The sequence below is a fragment of the Bos javanicus genome, chromosome 1, assembly GCF_032452875.1.
Source record: "Bos javanicus breed banteng chromosome 1, ARS-OSU_banteng_1.0, whole genome shotgun sequence".
Classification (NCBI taxonomy): domain Eukaryota; kingdom Metazoa; phylum Chordata; class Mammalia; order Artiodactyla; family Bovidae; genus Bos; species Bos javanicus.
Window position 1 is genome coordinate 25,396,080 of NC_083868.1, and position 11,777 is coordinate 25,407,856.

The following is an 11,777-nucleotide window of genomic DNA, read 5'->3' on the forward strand; positions in this document are numbered from 1 at the left end:
AGCTCTGCCATGGAATAACTTTGACCATTGAGCAAATGAGTCATTATTCTATTCATTAATCTATTCATTCATAAATCTGTTCATTCAAATATTTATTAAGCTCCTACCAAATGACAGGCACAGTGGGAACTATACAGACAAAATCCCTGGCCTCCTGTAGCTTACATTCTAGTGAGGGAAGATAGGTAAAGACCAACATATATATAAAAGTGAAAAATAAGGATATACAAGATGGTGGTGTCATGGAGAAAACAAAACATAGGAAGGAAGTTGAGAACTATAGACATGGGGGAGATATTTTTAATGTAGAGAGCTCAGGGGAGGCCTTACCAAGAAGATGACATTTGAGAAAAGATTGGAAGATTACAAGAGAAAGAGCAATGCTTATATCTGAGGAAAAGTCATTCCAGGAAATGAGAACAGTGAGTGGAATCCTGAAGTATTTAATTAAAAGGAAGAGGAACAGTGTGACTGAAGCAGTGTGTGTGCTCAGTCACTCGGTCATGTCTGTGACCCCATGGACTGTAGCTGAAGCAGAGAGAGCAACAAAATGAGTGTGAAGTCAGACAAGTAAGTGAGGACCATCTTTCTGAAGACCCTATAAGCCTCTGTAAGGACATTGGCTCTTTACTTTGAGAAAACAGTAATGGTGTGTGCACGCGCATGTGTGTGTGTGTGTGTGTGAGAGAGAGAGAGAGTGTGCATAAGGCAGGGGAGTTACAGATTTTCTTTATGTTTTTATTTAAAAACAAACCATTCCGGATACTATATTGAGATAGCCCGCATGTGAATCTGTGTGGAATCACACAGAAACTATATAGGTAATGTAGGGAATAGGTGGTTGACATCCATGCCAAGCTCGAATCGGTGGAAGCAATGAGAAAGGTTGAATTCTAAACTCGGAGGCAGAGCCCACAAGTTAATGAAATTAGTAAAGGTATAAAGCAGGGAATCCAAAGATTACTCCAGTCTTAGAACCAGCTTGTAGTAATTGAGATGAGGAACATTAGGGAGGAAACATTTTGCACAGGAAATTCTAGAGCTCAGTTTCCAGGTGTGACATTTGAGATGCTTACTAAACATCAAAGCCAAACTCTCCAATATGAATTTACTTTAAGATGAATCTGGAGTTCATGGAAAGAGAAACCCAAGCTGGAGATATTTGATTTCTTTATGCCGATTTTTCTTACCTAAAAAAGAGTATAATAATGACACACATATCACTGGATTGTTGTGCCTGACAATTGCAAATTCTCAGTAGGCCAGTAAGAGTCTCTTTGGTGAATTGATTTAGTTGAAATGAATCAACAGAGAAATGAATAATAAATTTAATTTAAGTAAACATATTTGATTACATTCTTTCATTTTTTCCACAGCCATTCTTAATCTCATCTTTTTTCCAATTTGTTTATTTCAATGTGCTTTCAGTGTTCTTTCATCTTAGACTATACAAACTCCAAGGATATTACTTAATTATGTAGCCATATAATTTCAGGTTAAATTAAATAGTAATCAGAATTTTAGCTAGCATAAGCAGATGCCATTTTGGCCATTTTAAAAATTAAGCTGCTCTGATGGAGAATAAAAATCAATGACAAAGATATGTTATTTTAGAAGCAAATGTAATAATTTCCCCCCAACTGGCCGTCTTAAGTCCAATAAGTCATGTAAAATAATTAATTTGCATTTATAATAATACAAACTGAAGGAAATCAGTATTGAGTATAGAGGAAGCACCAAACTCACTGGTGAATTATTCAACAAACAGATCTCTCAATATTGGATTAGCTTTTCATTTTGGAAGAAATGTTCCAATTGCAACTCTGTTCTCCCAGATAGAAACCAAGTTCCCTTCAATAATTAATAATTCATAATCTAACAAGATGATGTACATAAGAACTGGGAATGCTGCGCCAATGTAGGAACTCCCCAAATAAATCCTGAGGAGATTTTCATTGTCAGTTCAATGAGGGTCAATATTAGTTTGCTCATAAAAGAGAATATGAAGCTTCCTAAGAAAGTCTTTTAAAGGAGCAACTTAGCCTTCCTTAAAGAAACTATCTTGTGTACACAAGAAATTTATACTTTTTCCTTTGGAATTTCATGAACAATATCATTAGAAACAAGTGCACCATTGCTAAGATGGCATGGGAAATAATTATCTATGTTATATACATTATCCTCTATTAATGATACAAGTATATATATTGTCCATAATAATTGATCTTGAACAAATTGATAATTGAACAAATAATATAGCTGTTGATACTCTAAGGATGAACAAAGAAGTTTACAACAACATTCCAGAAAAATGAGGAGGAAATAATCCAAAGGAATGTTAGAATGTTTAGGAGATCTCAAAATCTTCAGCAAAGTAATATTAGTGTAGGACTAGTATAACAGTATACATTATATAATATAACTATAATACTTAAAGAAATATGAAAAAAAAGCGACTATGATTTCACAATTGAAGACATTTAAACTATAAAAGTGTCATGGTCTAACAAGCTAATAAGAGAAAAATGAAAAATTAGCTAGGTATTTGAACTTTTTTCATATATGTAATGTAAAGCGCTTTTATGAAAAATGATTTATTCCACTACATCTCAGTTTTTCATGATGCATTGCCTTCTCTAGTACCATGAAGCATATTCTATCTAAAATCTGAACATTGGTTATTACTTATTAAAATTAATACATTGGAAGATTATAATATATTAGTTGTAACTCATTAGCTAACTCATGAAACGAACAGCTAGAATTGGTTGTCAGGCAGAATGTTAATTGCATTTAATAAATGTTAGCTTAACACTTTGACTGTTGCTGAATGTGCCACATACATGAATAAGAGGAGTCATATGCTTGTATGATACAGCATACAGTTCTTAATTTCCCGAGGGCAACATTTCCTAGGGAGATTGACAGGGCAGCTTTTATTCTTCCAGGGTCTTTTATTAACACAGCTGCTAGAATTTCTAGTTGTTTTGTGTCCTAGTATTCTACTTTAGGGAGGTGGCAGTGGGGAATGGATTAAAGATGGAGAAATCATAAATTGTCCTTTACACCTTGAACATCAGCCTTCATGTGCAATGGAAAACACTCACCATGTACAATAGTTGGAGAAAATTGGTTGATTTTATTTCAAAGGCACTGTGATCAAAAGATAGCAAAGAGATCAATAATATCCATTTTAGAAATAAATAACTGAACTTTCCTCTCCAAAATTTATTTTGTGTGGGTGATACCTTTAGGAGGGCTACGTTTTTCTTTTTTCTTCATCTTGAATTAAAACCTGTATTTTTTTTTATTACATTTTAGTTTATTCTAAACATTATTCAAAATTTTTAGATCTTCCACCACCACCAGATCCCCCTCCAGGTCAGGGTTTAAGGCAGCAGATAGGCTCGAGCCAGCATGCTGGTAACGTGGAAAATTCAACAGAGAGAAAAGGAAGCTCTCTGGAGAGACAGCAAGCAGCCAACTTAGAAGACACAAAGAGCTCTTTGGATTGTCCAGCTAAAACATCCCTAGAGTGGCAGCGACAAACCCAGGAATGGATAAACTCCACTGAACGCCCAGAAGACATACGGAAAGCCCTCCACAAACAAGGTGTCGGACCAGGTGTGTTCTGCACAGTCCCAAGAAAGTGTGGACTTTGACCTTTTTTTTCTACCAGGTATTTTGGAAATGCCAGTTGTTTAAGGGCATCTGAAATGAATTTGCCTTGAATCACTAATTGAAGTTGGAATTCACAGCAAAGCTCACCTGCGCATCCCTTAAGGCTGAGTCCAGTAGGGGTCCTTCCTCAAGTTAACCTCTGCATAGGGTCTTTGAGCCCAAGACACATCCCGGCTTCATCGGTAATGCTCAGGAAACCATTTGATTTTTTTTTTTTTTTTTGCCATTTTTGTTAGTATTGAGTACTTTTAAGACCACTAAACTTCATCTTTAGTATCAGTTGAATCTCTGCTTCAACCAATTCGTCCATTTTGACTGAAGTAACTAGTCATTTGTAGAGAACTCACTTCAGTCAAATTAGTAAATTAATGGAAATAACAAAGTTGCAAGTAAACAGACAATCACAGAATTCTCATATTAGAAAAGGTTAAACTGGCACCTGCACTTTTCCAACTGATTAAATTGAGTTGATTATTAGCACTTCAATGGGAAATGTTTTTGCTTATAAATCAAGCTTGCTGGAAATGTCACAAAATAAGTTTCATCATTTGCAGTTGGATTTTTTTTTTTTTTTTGGTGGAGGTACATTTAACCAGTTATAGAAATCATTTCTGCAACATCTCTTCTTATTTCAGAATTCATTGAGTATTAAACCTTACATACACACACACACATGAAAGTTTCCTTACACATTCTTTTATTTATTTGGACTCAGTCTTTTCTGGATATGTCCTCTACTCATGCATTTTCAATAATTATATTTTGTCACAACTTGGTGCTTAAAGTTTTAGCTTGAAATATAGTTAGGAAAAAGCCAAAAGATGATAATATTAATATCTAGATTTAATGGAACATTTAGGAAGCTTACATCATTAAGGCTGCAAAAGAAAAATCGTGTGATCCTTGTCATTAAAGCTATCTAAGAAGAGAAATGCTAAATCCAGTTAGCATGTTTTTGATAACTCATACCTGGAAAGAGAGAAGAAACACAGGGGTGGAGAGGAAGAGAGATGGGGGATAAATGAAAGAAGAAAGAGGAAAAAGAGAGAGGGAAACAGTAGCATTTCAAAGTATTAAGTATTTGGGAAAGGCAATGGCACCCCACTTCAGTACTCTTGCCTCGAAAATCCCATGGACCGAGGAGCCTGGTAGGCTGCAGTCCACAGGGTCGCTAAGAGTCAGACACGACTGAGCGACTTTCCTTTCACTTTTCACTTTCACGCATTGGAGAAGGAAATGGCAACCCACTCCAGTGTTCTTGCCTGGAGAATCCCAGGGACGGGGGAGCCTGCTGGGCTGCCGTCTATGGGGTCGCACAGAGTCAGACACGACTGAAGTGACTTAGCAACAATAGCAAATGCACATCATGAATTATTTTTAGAGAGATGGTACATAAAAAGGATAGAAACGTTAATTATTAAAATGAATGAGTTTCTCTTTTTCTTTTAAGGAAATAAAACAGCTTTTCAAATAGTGTATTTCTGTTCAGTGAAGCAATAGAAATTTAAGAAGCTTAGTTTATTAACTAACGTATAGATCTTTATCTAAATTGAGAAAATGTTGCCATAATTTAAGACAAAAACCATGTTCCTTCCATCTTAATGAAAAAATTAAATTTCAGCCCCATTGAACCCAGAAATTATTTTCAGAAAAGATTTTGTCAAACATTACAGTCATTATATGCAAATCTCTTTTATAATGAATTTAAATTTTGCAAATAATACATGACGATATATACGTATCCCAAGATCTCTTTTAATTTAATCCTGCCTCAGTTCCTGTTGTAGGAAATATTGCCTGCACATAGAAATTCCTTTAATATCTGGGTCTTGTTAAATTCTTCTTGATTTTACTAAAGAGTGAAATGATAAAAAAGCCTAGCTTGAGCTTAAAGCTAAATTTGTTTTGCCTCTGTGTAACTGTTCACCTAAGCCCATTGCATTCCCTTTTTTTCAGAGGAGACATTGGTGCCCTACAGCAAGCCCAATTTCCCATCTCCAGGGGGTCACAGCTCGTCAGGAACGGCTTCTTCTAAGGGATCCACTGGACCTAGGAAAGCCGATGCTTTGAGGGGAAGCCACCAACGCAATGCCAGCGACCTTCTTGACATAGGATATATGGGCTCAAGTAGTCAAGGACAGTTTACAGGTGAATTATGTAAGTGCCTTAGGGCATTTAAAAGGCTGTGGTGATTCAGAAAGAAAACTGGACCAATAGCGTAAGAGAGAAAAATGTTTTCCTTGACCCTCTTAGAATATCTGACTGGGTCTGAAAACCAAACTGATGAGAGGGATTAACAGGGGAAAAAAAAAAAGCATACAAATTTTATTGAATTTTTACATGAACATGGGAGCCTTCACAAGAGAATGAAGACTCAAAGAAGGGACCAGAGCAGTCAACTTTTTGCTCCGTTAGACAAAGAAACAGTAAATGTGTGAGAATTTAAAAAGAGGTTTGGGCTGGGGGTAGTAAAGGGTGAAGAAGTTACTAAGGGTTAGTTTAACAAGGTTTTGACAAGAGTATCTTCCCTCCTCTTGGTACAGGGCAGGTATCTGTCACATAGATTTTATCATCATCCTTCAGGGAAGGGTGAGGTGGGAGAGGTCAGAGTGCTCTTTATGCTTCTGCTAATTTTTTCAAACTCCCTCACTCTAAGATATTTAGTATGCTAAGTTACCATATTTTGAAGTATGTCCTGAATCTTATCAATAACACTGCCACAGTAAACAAATTTCAAAATTGTAGAAAGCTCGCTTTACAATGAGAAAAAATTGAATTATGATTTTGAGCAGGTTTGGTTATAATAAAGACCATTGCTGTTTCTATCAGTCAAATAAACATTTCTTCTGTCTCAACCTTGGATTTTTCTGTACAGAAATTATAGAAGTTAGGCAATTAATGTTAATACTTACATGTTAATTAAATATAGTTTTTTTTTGTAGTTTTCTTTGCCTGTTTAACTGAGCACAATAGGGAAATATTGGCTTGTTGGTAGTTTTAAAGAACCTTCTTGGGAATTCCTCATCCCCTAGTCGCTCTTCATGTTTTTATTTCGTACATTTAGGAAGTCAGCCTTGAAAAGTTCATCATTGATTTTAGTTCATTTGTAGTACTTTGATTTCAGTAACATATAAATTTCTCTTTTAAAGAACTGGCATCGGTAGTTAATATAATTAAACTACTTTTTAAGTATAAAATACTAGAGAAAGAGAGGATGTCACAGTTTGTCACACACAGTAAAAAGCATTGAATTCTTTGTGTTCATTGCATCATGAAAGTTACCAATTTCACTAACCAGTGTCAGTATTATATTTTCAACTGCTTCCTTGAATTCAGTTTATCTGAAGGAATAGCCCTGAATTCCAATCTTCTCAACCTTCTCTGGTTCTGTGCAAAAAGAAAGGAAACTGCCTTCCTGACTCTATGCCCTTATCAAAAGCATTGCATTACTCTTATGCTCACATTACTCTGATGCTCAGACTGGGGAATGCCATAAGATAATGAAAGCTGAAAGTAGTTTCAAAACTAAATTTCTTTCATTTTAATTAATGGGAATTATTATTGTTACCTATTACTAATCTGATTATAATTAAGATGTGTTTATCATTTTAATTTGATTCAGGACTACTTGGATTTTACTGTAACTATTATATGGGAGTAATTATAGCCTCATACGAAATATAAAAATGATTTACTTGGATTTTAAGTCTCGAAATTTTACAACGTTCTTTGTCTTTCCCTTTCCATAAGCAAAAATTTGTAAATTCACAACCTAACAAAATCCAAGATGTCATCTTCATCTGTTATCTGTTTGTCTTGCTTTTTGTTATGCTGATCAAGATGCAGGATACTTAATTTAAATGCAAACTTATTTCTGTTTTGTTTTTTTGTTTTTTTTAATCTCTTCACAGAGTAACTGAGAGGAGACATGCAAAGCTGCTCTGAAAGACCATCAGGTCTGAACTCATGGAAGTGATAACACTAAACAGTGCAATGAACAATTTCTTTATTTATGTACTATTAAAAGAACTGTAAATGCAATGTAAAGACACAGCCACACATATCCCACAGATATTCTACTTGTGTTCTTCTCTTAAGTACACCACCCACCTTAACTCTTTCTTGTCAGGAGTATATAAAAAAGAAAGAAAACAAAGCTCGCCCTCCAGGAAGAAAAGGATTTTCCTCTGTATATAATTTCTTTTGTGCATTGCTATGCAAGCTCACTCTTTTTAGCTCTGTTCATATTATTGTCTGTTCTTATTGGTCTGTTGTACTATATGTGAATTAATAGGCTGTGGTGCCATATATTAACTTTTAATTGTGTAACTTTTATGTTTAAATTTTGCACTGCAATTTTATTTGGTGATAAGCACAAATCTCTACTCCTCGTGACATGAAGAAAAAGACTGAATGTGAAGGGAGTTTCTGTACTGTAAGCTAGGTTGGATAATGCTGGTTGTAACCAATGACGTTAGGGGGGTTTCAGTTGGGGTGTAGAAATAGGAAGATGCAAAGTAACAGTGATGTTGGCTAAGTCTTCTTTGAACATCAGGGACTGAGTCAATAATAAAAAAAAAAAGAAAAGCAGTTACGTGGCTTTTACTATTGATAAGAACAGGGGTCAAAAGAAGGAAGCTGAAGTCCTTCCTAAAACTGAATAGGCATTAAAATATACAGGTAGCAATGATGTACTTAACTTGCTTTTTAAAAAAAGGAAATTAAAGTTATGTTTAGAAACAACTTTACCTGTCATTGTAATTGACCTGTCTCAGAATTACAACAAGCAAAATGAAATTAGTGTGTTTCACAAGAGCTGTATTTATATTACAGTTTTTTAAAAAAGCATTGTCTGAATTACCATAACTAATCTCTCCAACTCATTAAGTCAGAATATAATATGAAGTTCCCCAAGGAAACAAAATGAACTCTAGAATATCTAGCAAATAGTTAAAGAGGCAGTTTATTATTAGGACATATTTGGGCTGCTTCCAAATACAAAAACTCTTATTGCAATATCTTGTTTCATCTTTCTAATACATGTACAGTACATGCTAGAGGATAGAGCTGCATCACTTAAATTCATGACTTTTTAAAAATAATGCAGTCTATTTGCAACTTTGTGTTTCATTTGATTAAGAAGTGAAGTTTATGCCACCAAATGTATAGCCAAATTATAAGTGCTTAAAAAGCAGTGTTCAGAGTATGTTCAGTTCACAGTAAGTAGATTTATTGGAATAAATCTTTTATGGTTCATTCTCAGAAATTGGCTACCAACTAAAAAATCTTTGACCCATTTTGAATGAGTAAGTCGAAAAGAATAATTTTAAAGAAGAACAATGCATGTTTATACACTTTTTAAATAAAACCAAACCTCATAAGTGGACATTAATAACAGTGTCCTGCCTCATTTGTTTTTACGACTTTGAGAACCAGAAGTTCCTGAACATCAGTTATGTATCATCCAAATGAAGATGACTTTGAAATGTATATTAGCTACTGTACATGTATAGTCAATCAGTCAAGTAGAAGAGAAATTTCCTGAAATTCCCACTTGTGACATTTTTCCATGTGCTACCTACACAATTGTAAATTATATTTCTAGTTATGCTTTCTCATGTTTGTCCTATGATATGTTCAGTAGTTGGTACTTTGAAAAATATTCACTAGGATGGTTAAGATCAATTCTAAAATATGGGACCAGTTTGAACGACAGTTCATACTCCGTGCATTATTAGCTCAGTCACCAACTGTGTATCATACTGTTATAGCAAAGGGAGGAACCAGTTAAATGTTTCCACCTTTTTGTTCCCTAAGGCTGCACCAACGCAGGCAAGAGTAGAGGAACATACTGTTCTTTATGGGCCCCCTACATCTTCTTGGTCCCATGTAGTTCATTTCTACACTGAAGAGAAAAAGAATTCTGAGACACACTTATTATTCCCTTTGTTATCTTTCTACCATCAGTGCCTGAATTTTAATGCAGTTTGATTTCTCTGAGACAGAGAGACTGGGGATGATGAGACGTTTCTGTGAAGAATGAATACATACCTATATGCAACTGTAGGATGTGAAGAATTTAGTTTTTTATTTATGCAATCCCCTACTTCATCTCTTTCTATTTAAATGCAAATTTTTGTTCATTTTTCGGTTCCTTCTTTATGCTTCATGCTCCTCTATAACCCAAGTTAGCCTGAAACTTTAATTCATTACAGATACTACACATAGACTTTTACCCCTGGTAACTGGCAGGTGTATGTGGCTAATAAAGATTTCAAAACAGAGTATGTTTATGTGGCTTCTGGAGTAATCCAGGGCATAGTATCATACCTTCAGTTCATAAAAATTAACTGTTTTGGTTAGAGCATGTCGCCTTATGATTCCTTGGAATGTTCTTTTACAATAGATCACATTCTCCGTTCAGTCTAGTTTTAGATTAATTGGCTAATATTGCACCCAAAATATTCTCCTCCTGTAGATATAAAGCAAGAAAAAATACTGTGGCTACCCATTTGAATTCAGGAAGACTACCAAAAATCAAAGCCTTTGTCACCTTGCTATACATAAAAAACTTCCAGTAAGTGTAAGTCAGAATGTCATGAGAGCTACGACGTTTTTTTTTTTTTTCATTTGGAAGCCAGTTAAATGACTGGAAGTGCACAGAACTCACTCTTGTGCAGGTCTAAACAAAGGCCTGCCTAAGCTGTCAGAAGGAAGTCTAGGTAGGAGAATGTAATCTCATCTTGCCCTCACAGGCAACCCTGCTGTGTCATCATGCCCTACACGAGAATAGCTCCATTCTTAACACACATGGTCTGCATTGGGGGCAGCGGCCGAATTAGTATCCAATTCATGTATTCCTCAGTGTAGGCAAGCAGAGTAGTGCTTCCCATTCTCCAATTCTCCCCCAGGCTGAATTTAAAGTACGGGGATATGAAAACAACTGATTTCTTCATAGGATTTGAATCCAGTTCAATGGCAAATATAGGAAAATGAAGACCAGCATTTACAATAACCTGTAATCAAAGGGAAGTAAAAACATCGCAAGTTGATTTTCTCGGGGTAACAAAATATTAAATGGTGTTCTATGTCATAGCCTACTGCTCTATTTAAATATACTTTCAATGGGTTTTGAGTTGAAAGTTTGTATGAGTTTAATAGAACACCTCCAGATTTCTATTCAACAAAGTTATGTAATTGCCCGTTGACAACTTATAATACGAAGAAGCTCTAAACTATGGTTTATCTTCTCCACTGGAAAGTGATGGTGTGTCAGTATTAAAGATATGCAGAACCATAACATTCACTAATTTGTTCACCTGCTTCTGTATACTGTATTTATAGAATTACTTGACAAGAATTGGTGTAAAGCAACATGTCTTTCCACATTATCTTAGAGGTGAAGTTAACTTTTCTTTTGCTTCTCTTTGAATATGTACTTCAAAGGAAACACCATACTTTTTTAACGAAGTTCAATTTACTAATTTTTCTGATCTCATACTTTTCAAAACCATTTATTGTGACTTTAAAGTGTTGCAAGATAAGGGATTTTGTGGCCGTGGGTAGACTTTTTATACTTTGTTTTATAGATGGATTTTTTTTTAATTGTAGTTTGTTTAAGTCACAAAACAGCGTCCAAAATCTTAATGTGTTTCCTTTGATGTTGTTAGATCAGAAAAGAAATTGGCATAAAATTGGTTAATAGTATTGTCAAAGAATTGTGTATTGTGTACTCACTGGGAAAAAAAATAAAATATATTCACATTTCAAATTTGTAAAAAAGCCATTTATGTAAAACAGACTTGCTTGCTTTGATTTGTAGACAAATCAAAAACAGACCATTTTGTCACTTTTAGAATTCTACATTAATATTTTATGACCAAATGCATAATCTCGTTTTCTCATTTGGTTATGGATTGGGTGGTGATTAATAGAAATTGGTGTTGATGTATAGCAAGTGACTAAAAGTCACTGATGAAGAATGTTAAAAGTGTTTGAAATTATAGATCCCACTCTACAAGCACTACTTAGTGATCTGATCTTCCCCACCCATGAGGTCCTTAAGATAGATACAATATAAAGTTTTTGGCTGCAAA

At 34.8% G+C, this 11,777-nt stretch overlaps 1 protein-coding gene across 8 annotated transcripts in view; it reads left to right on the forward strand.

Moving 5' to 3' along the window:
* ROBO2 (roundabout guidance receptor 2) overlaps positions 1-11,452 on the forward strand; it is a 652,403-nt gene extending 640,951 nt beyond the window's left edge. For 4 of the 8 annotated variants that reach the window (XM_061430013.1, XM_061430238.1, XM_061430170.1 and 1 more), the window contains 3 exons: positions 3,352-3,624; positions 5,638-5,838; positions 7,593-11,452. In XM_061430013.1, the coding sequence (XP_061285997.1) occupies positions 3,352-3,624; positions 5,638-5,838; positions 7,593-7,594 (476 nt within the window). In that variant the 3' untranslated portion in view covers positions 7,595-11,452. The remainder of the gene's footprint in view (positions 1-3,351; positions 3,625-5,637; positions 5,839-7,592) is intronic. The other 4 variants (XM_061430401.1, XM_061430482.1, XM_061430520.1 and 1 more) reach the window with 2 other exon arrangements.
* The last annotated feature ends 325 nt before the right edge of the window (positions 11,453-11,777 follow it).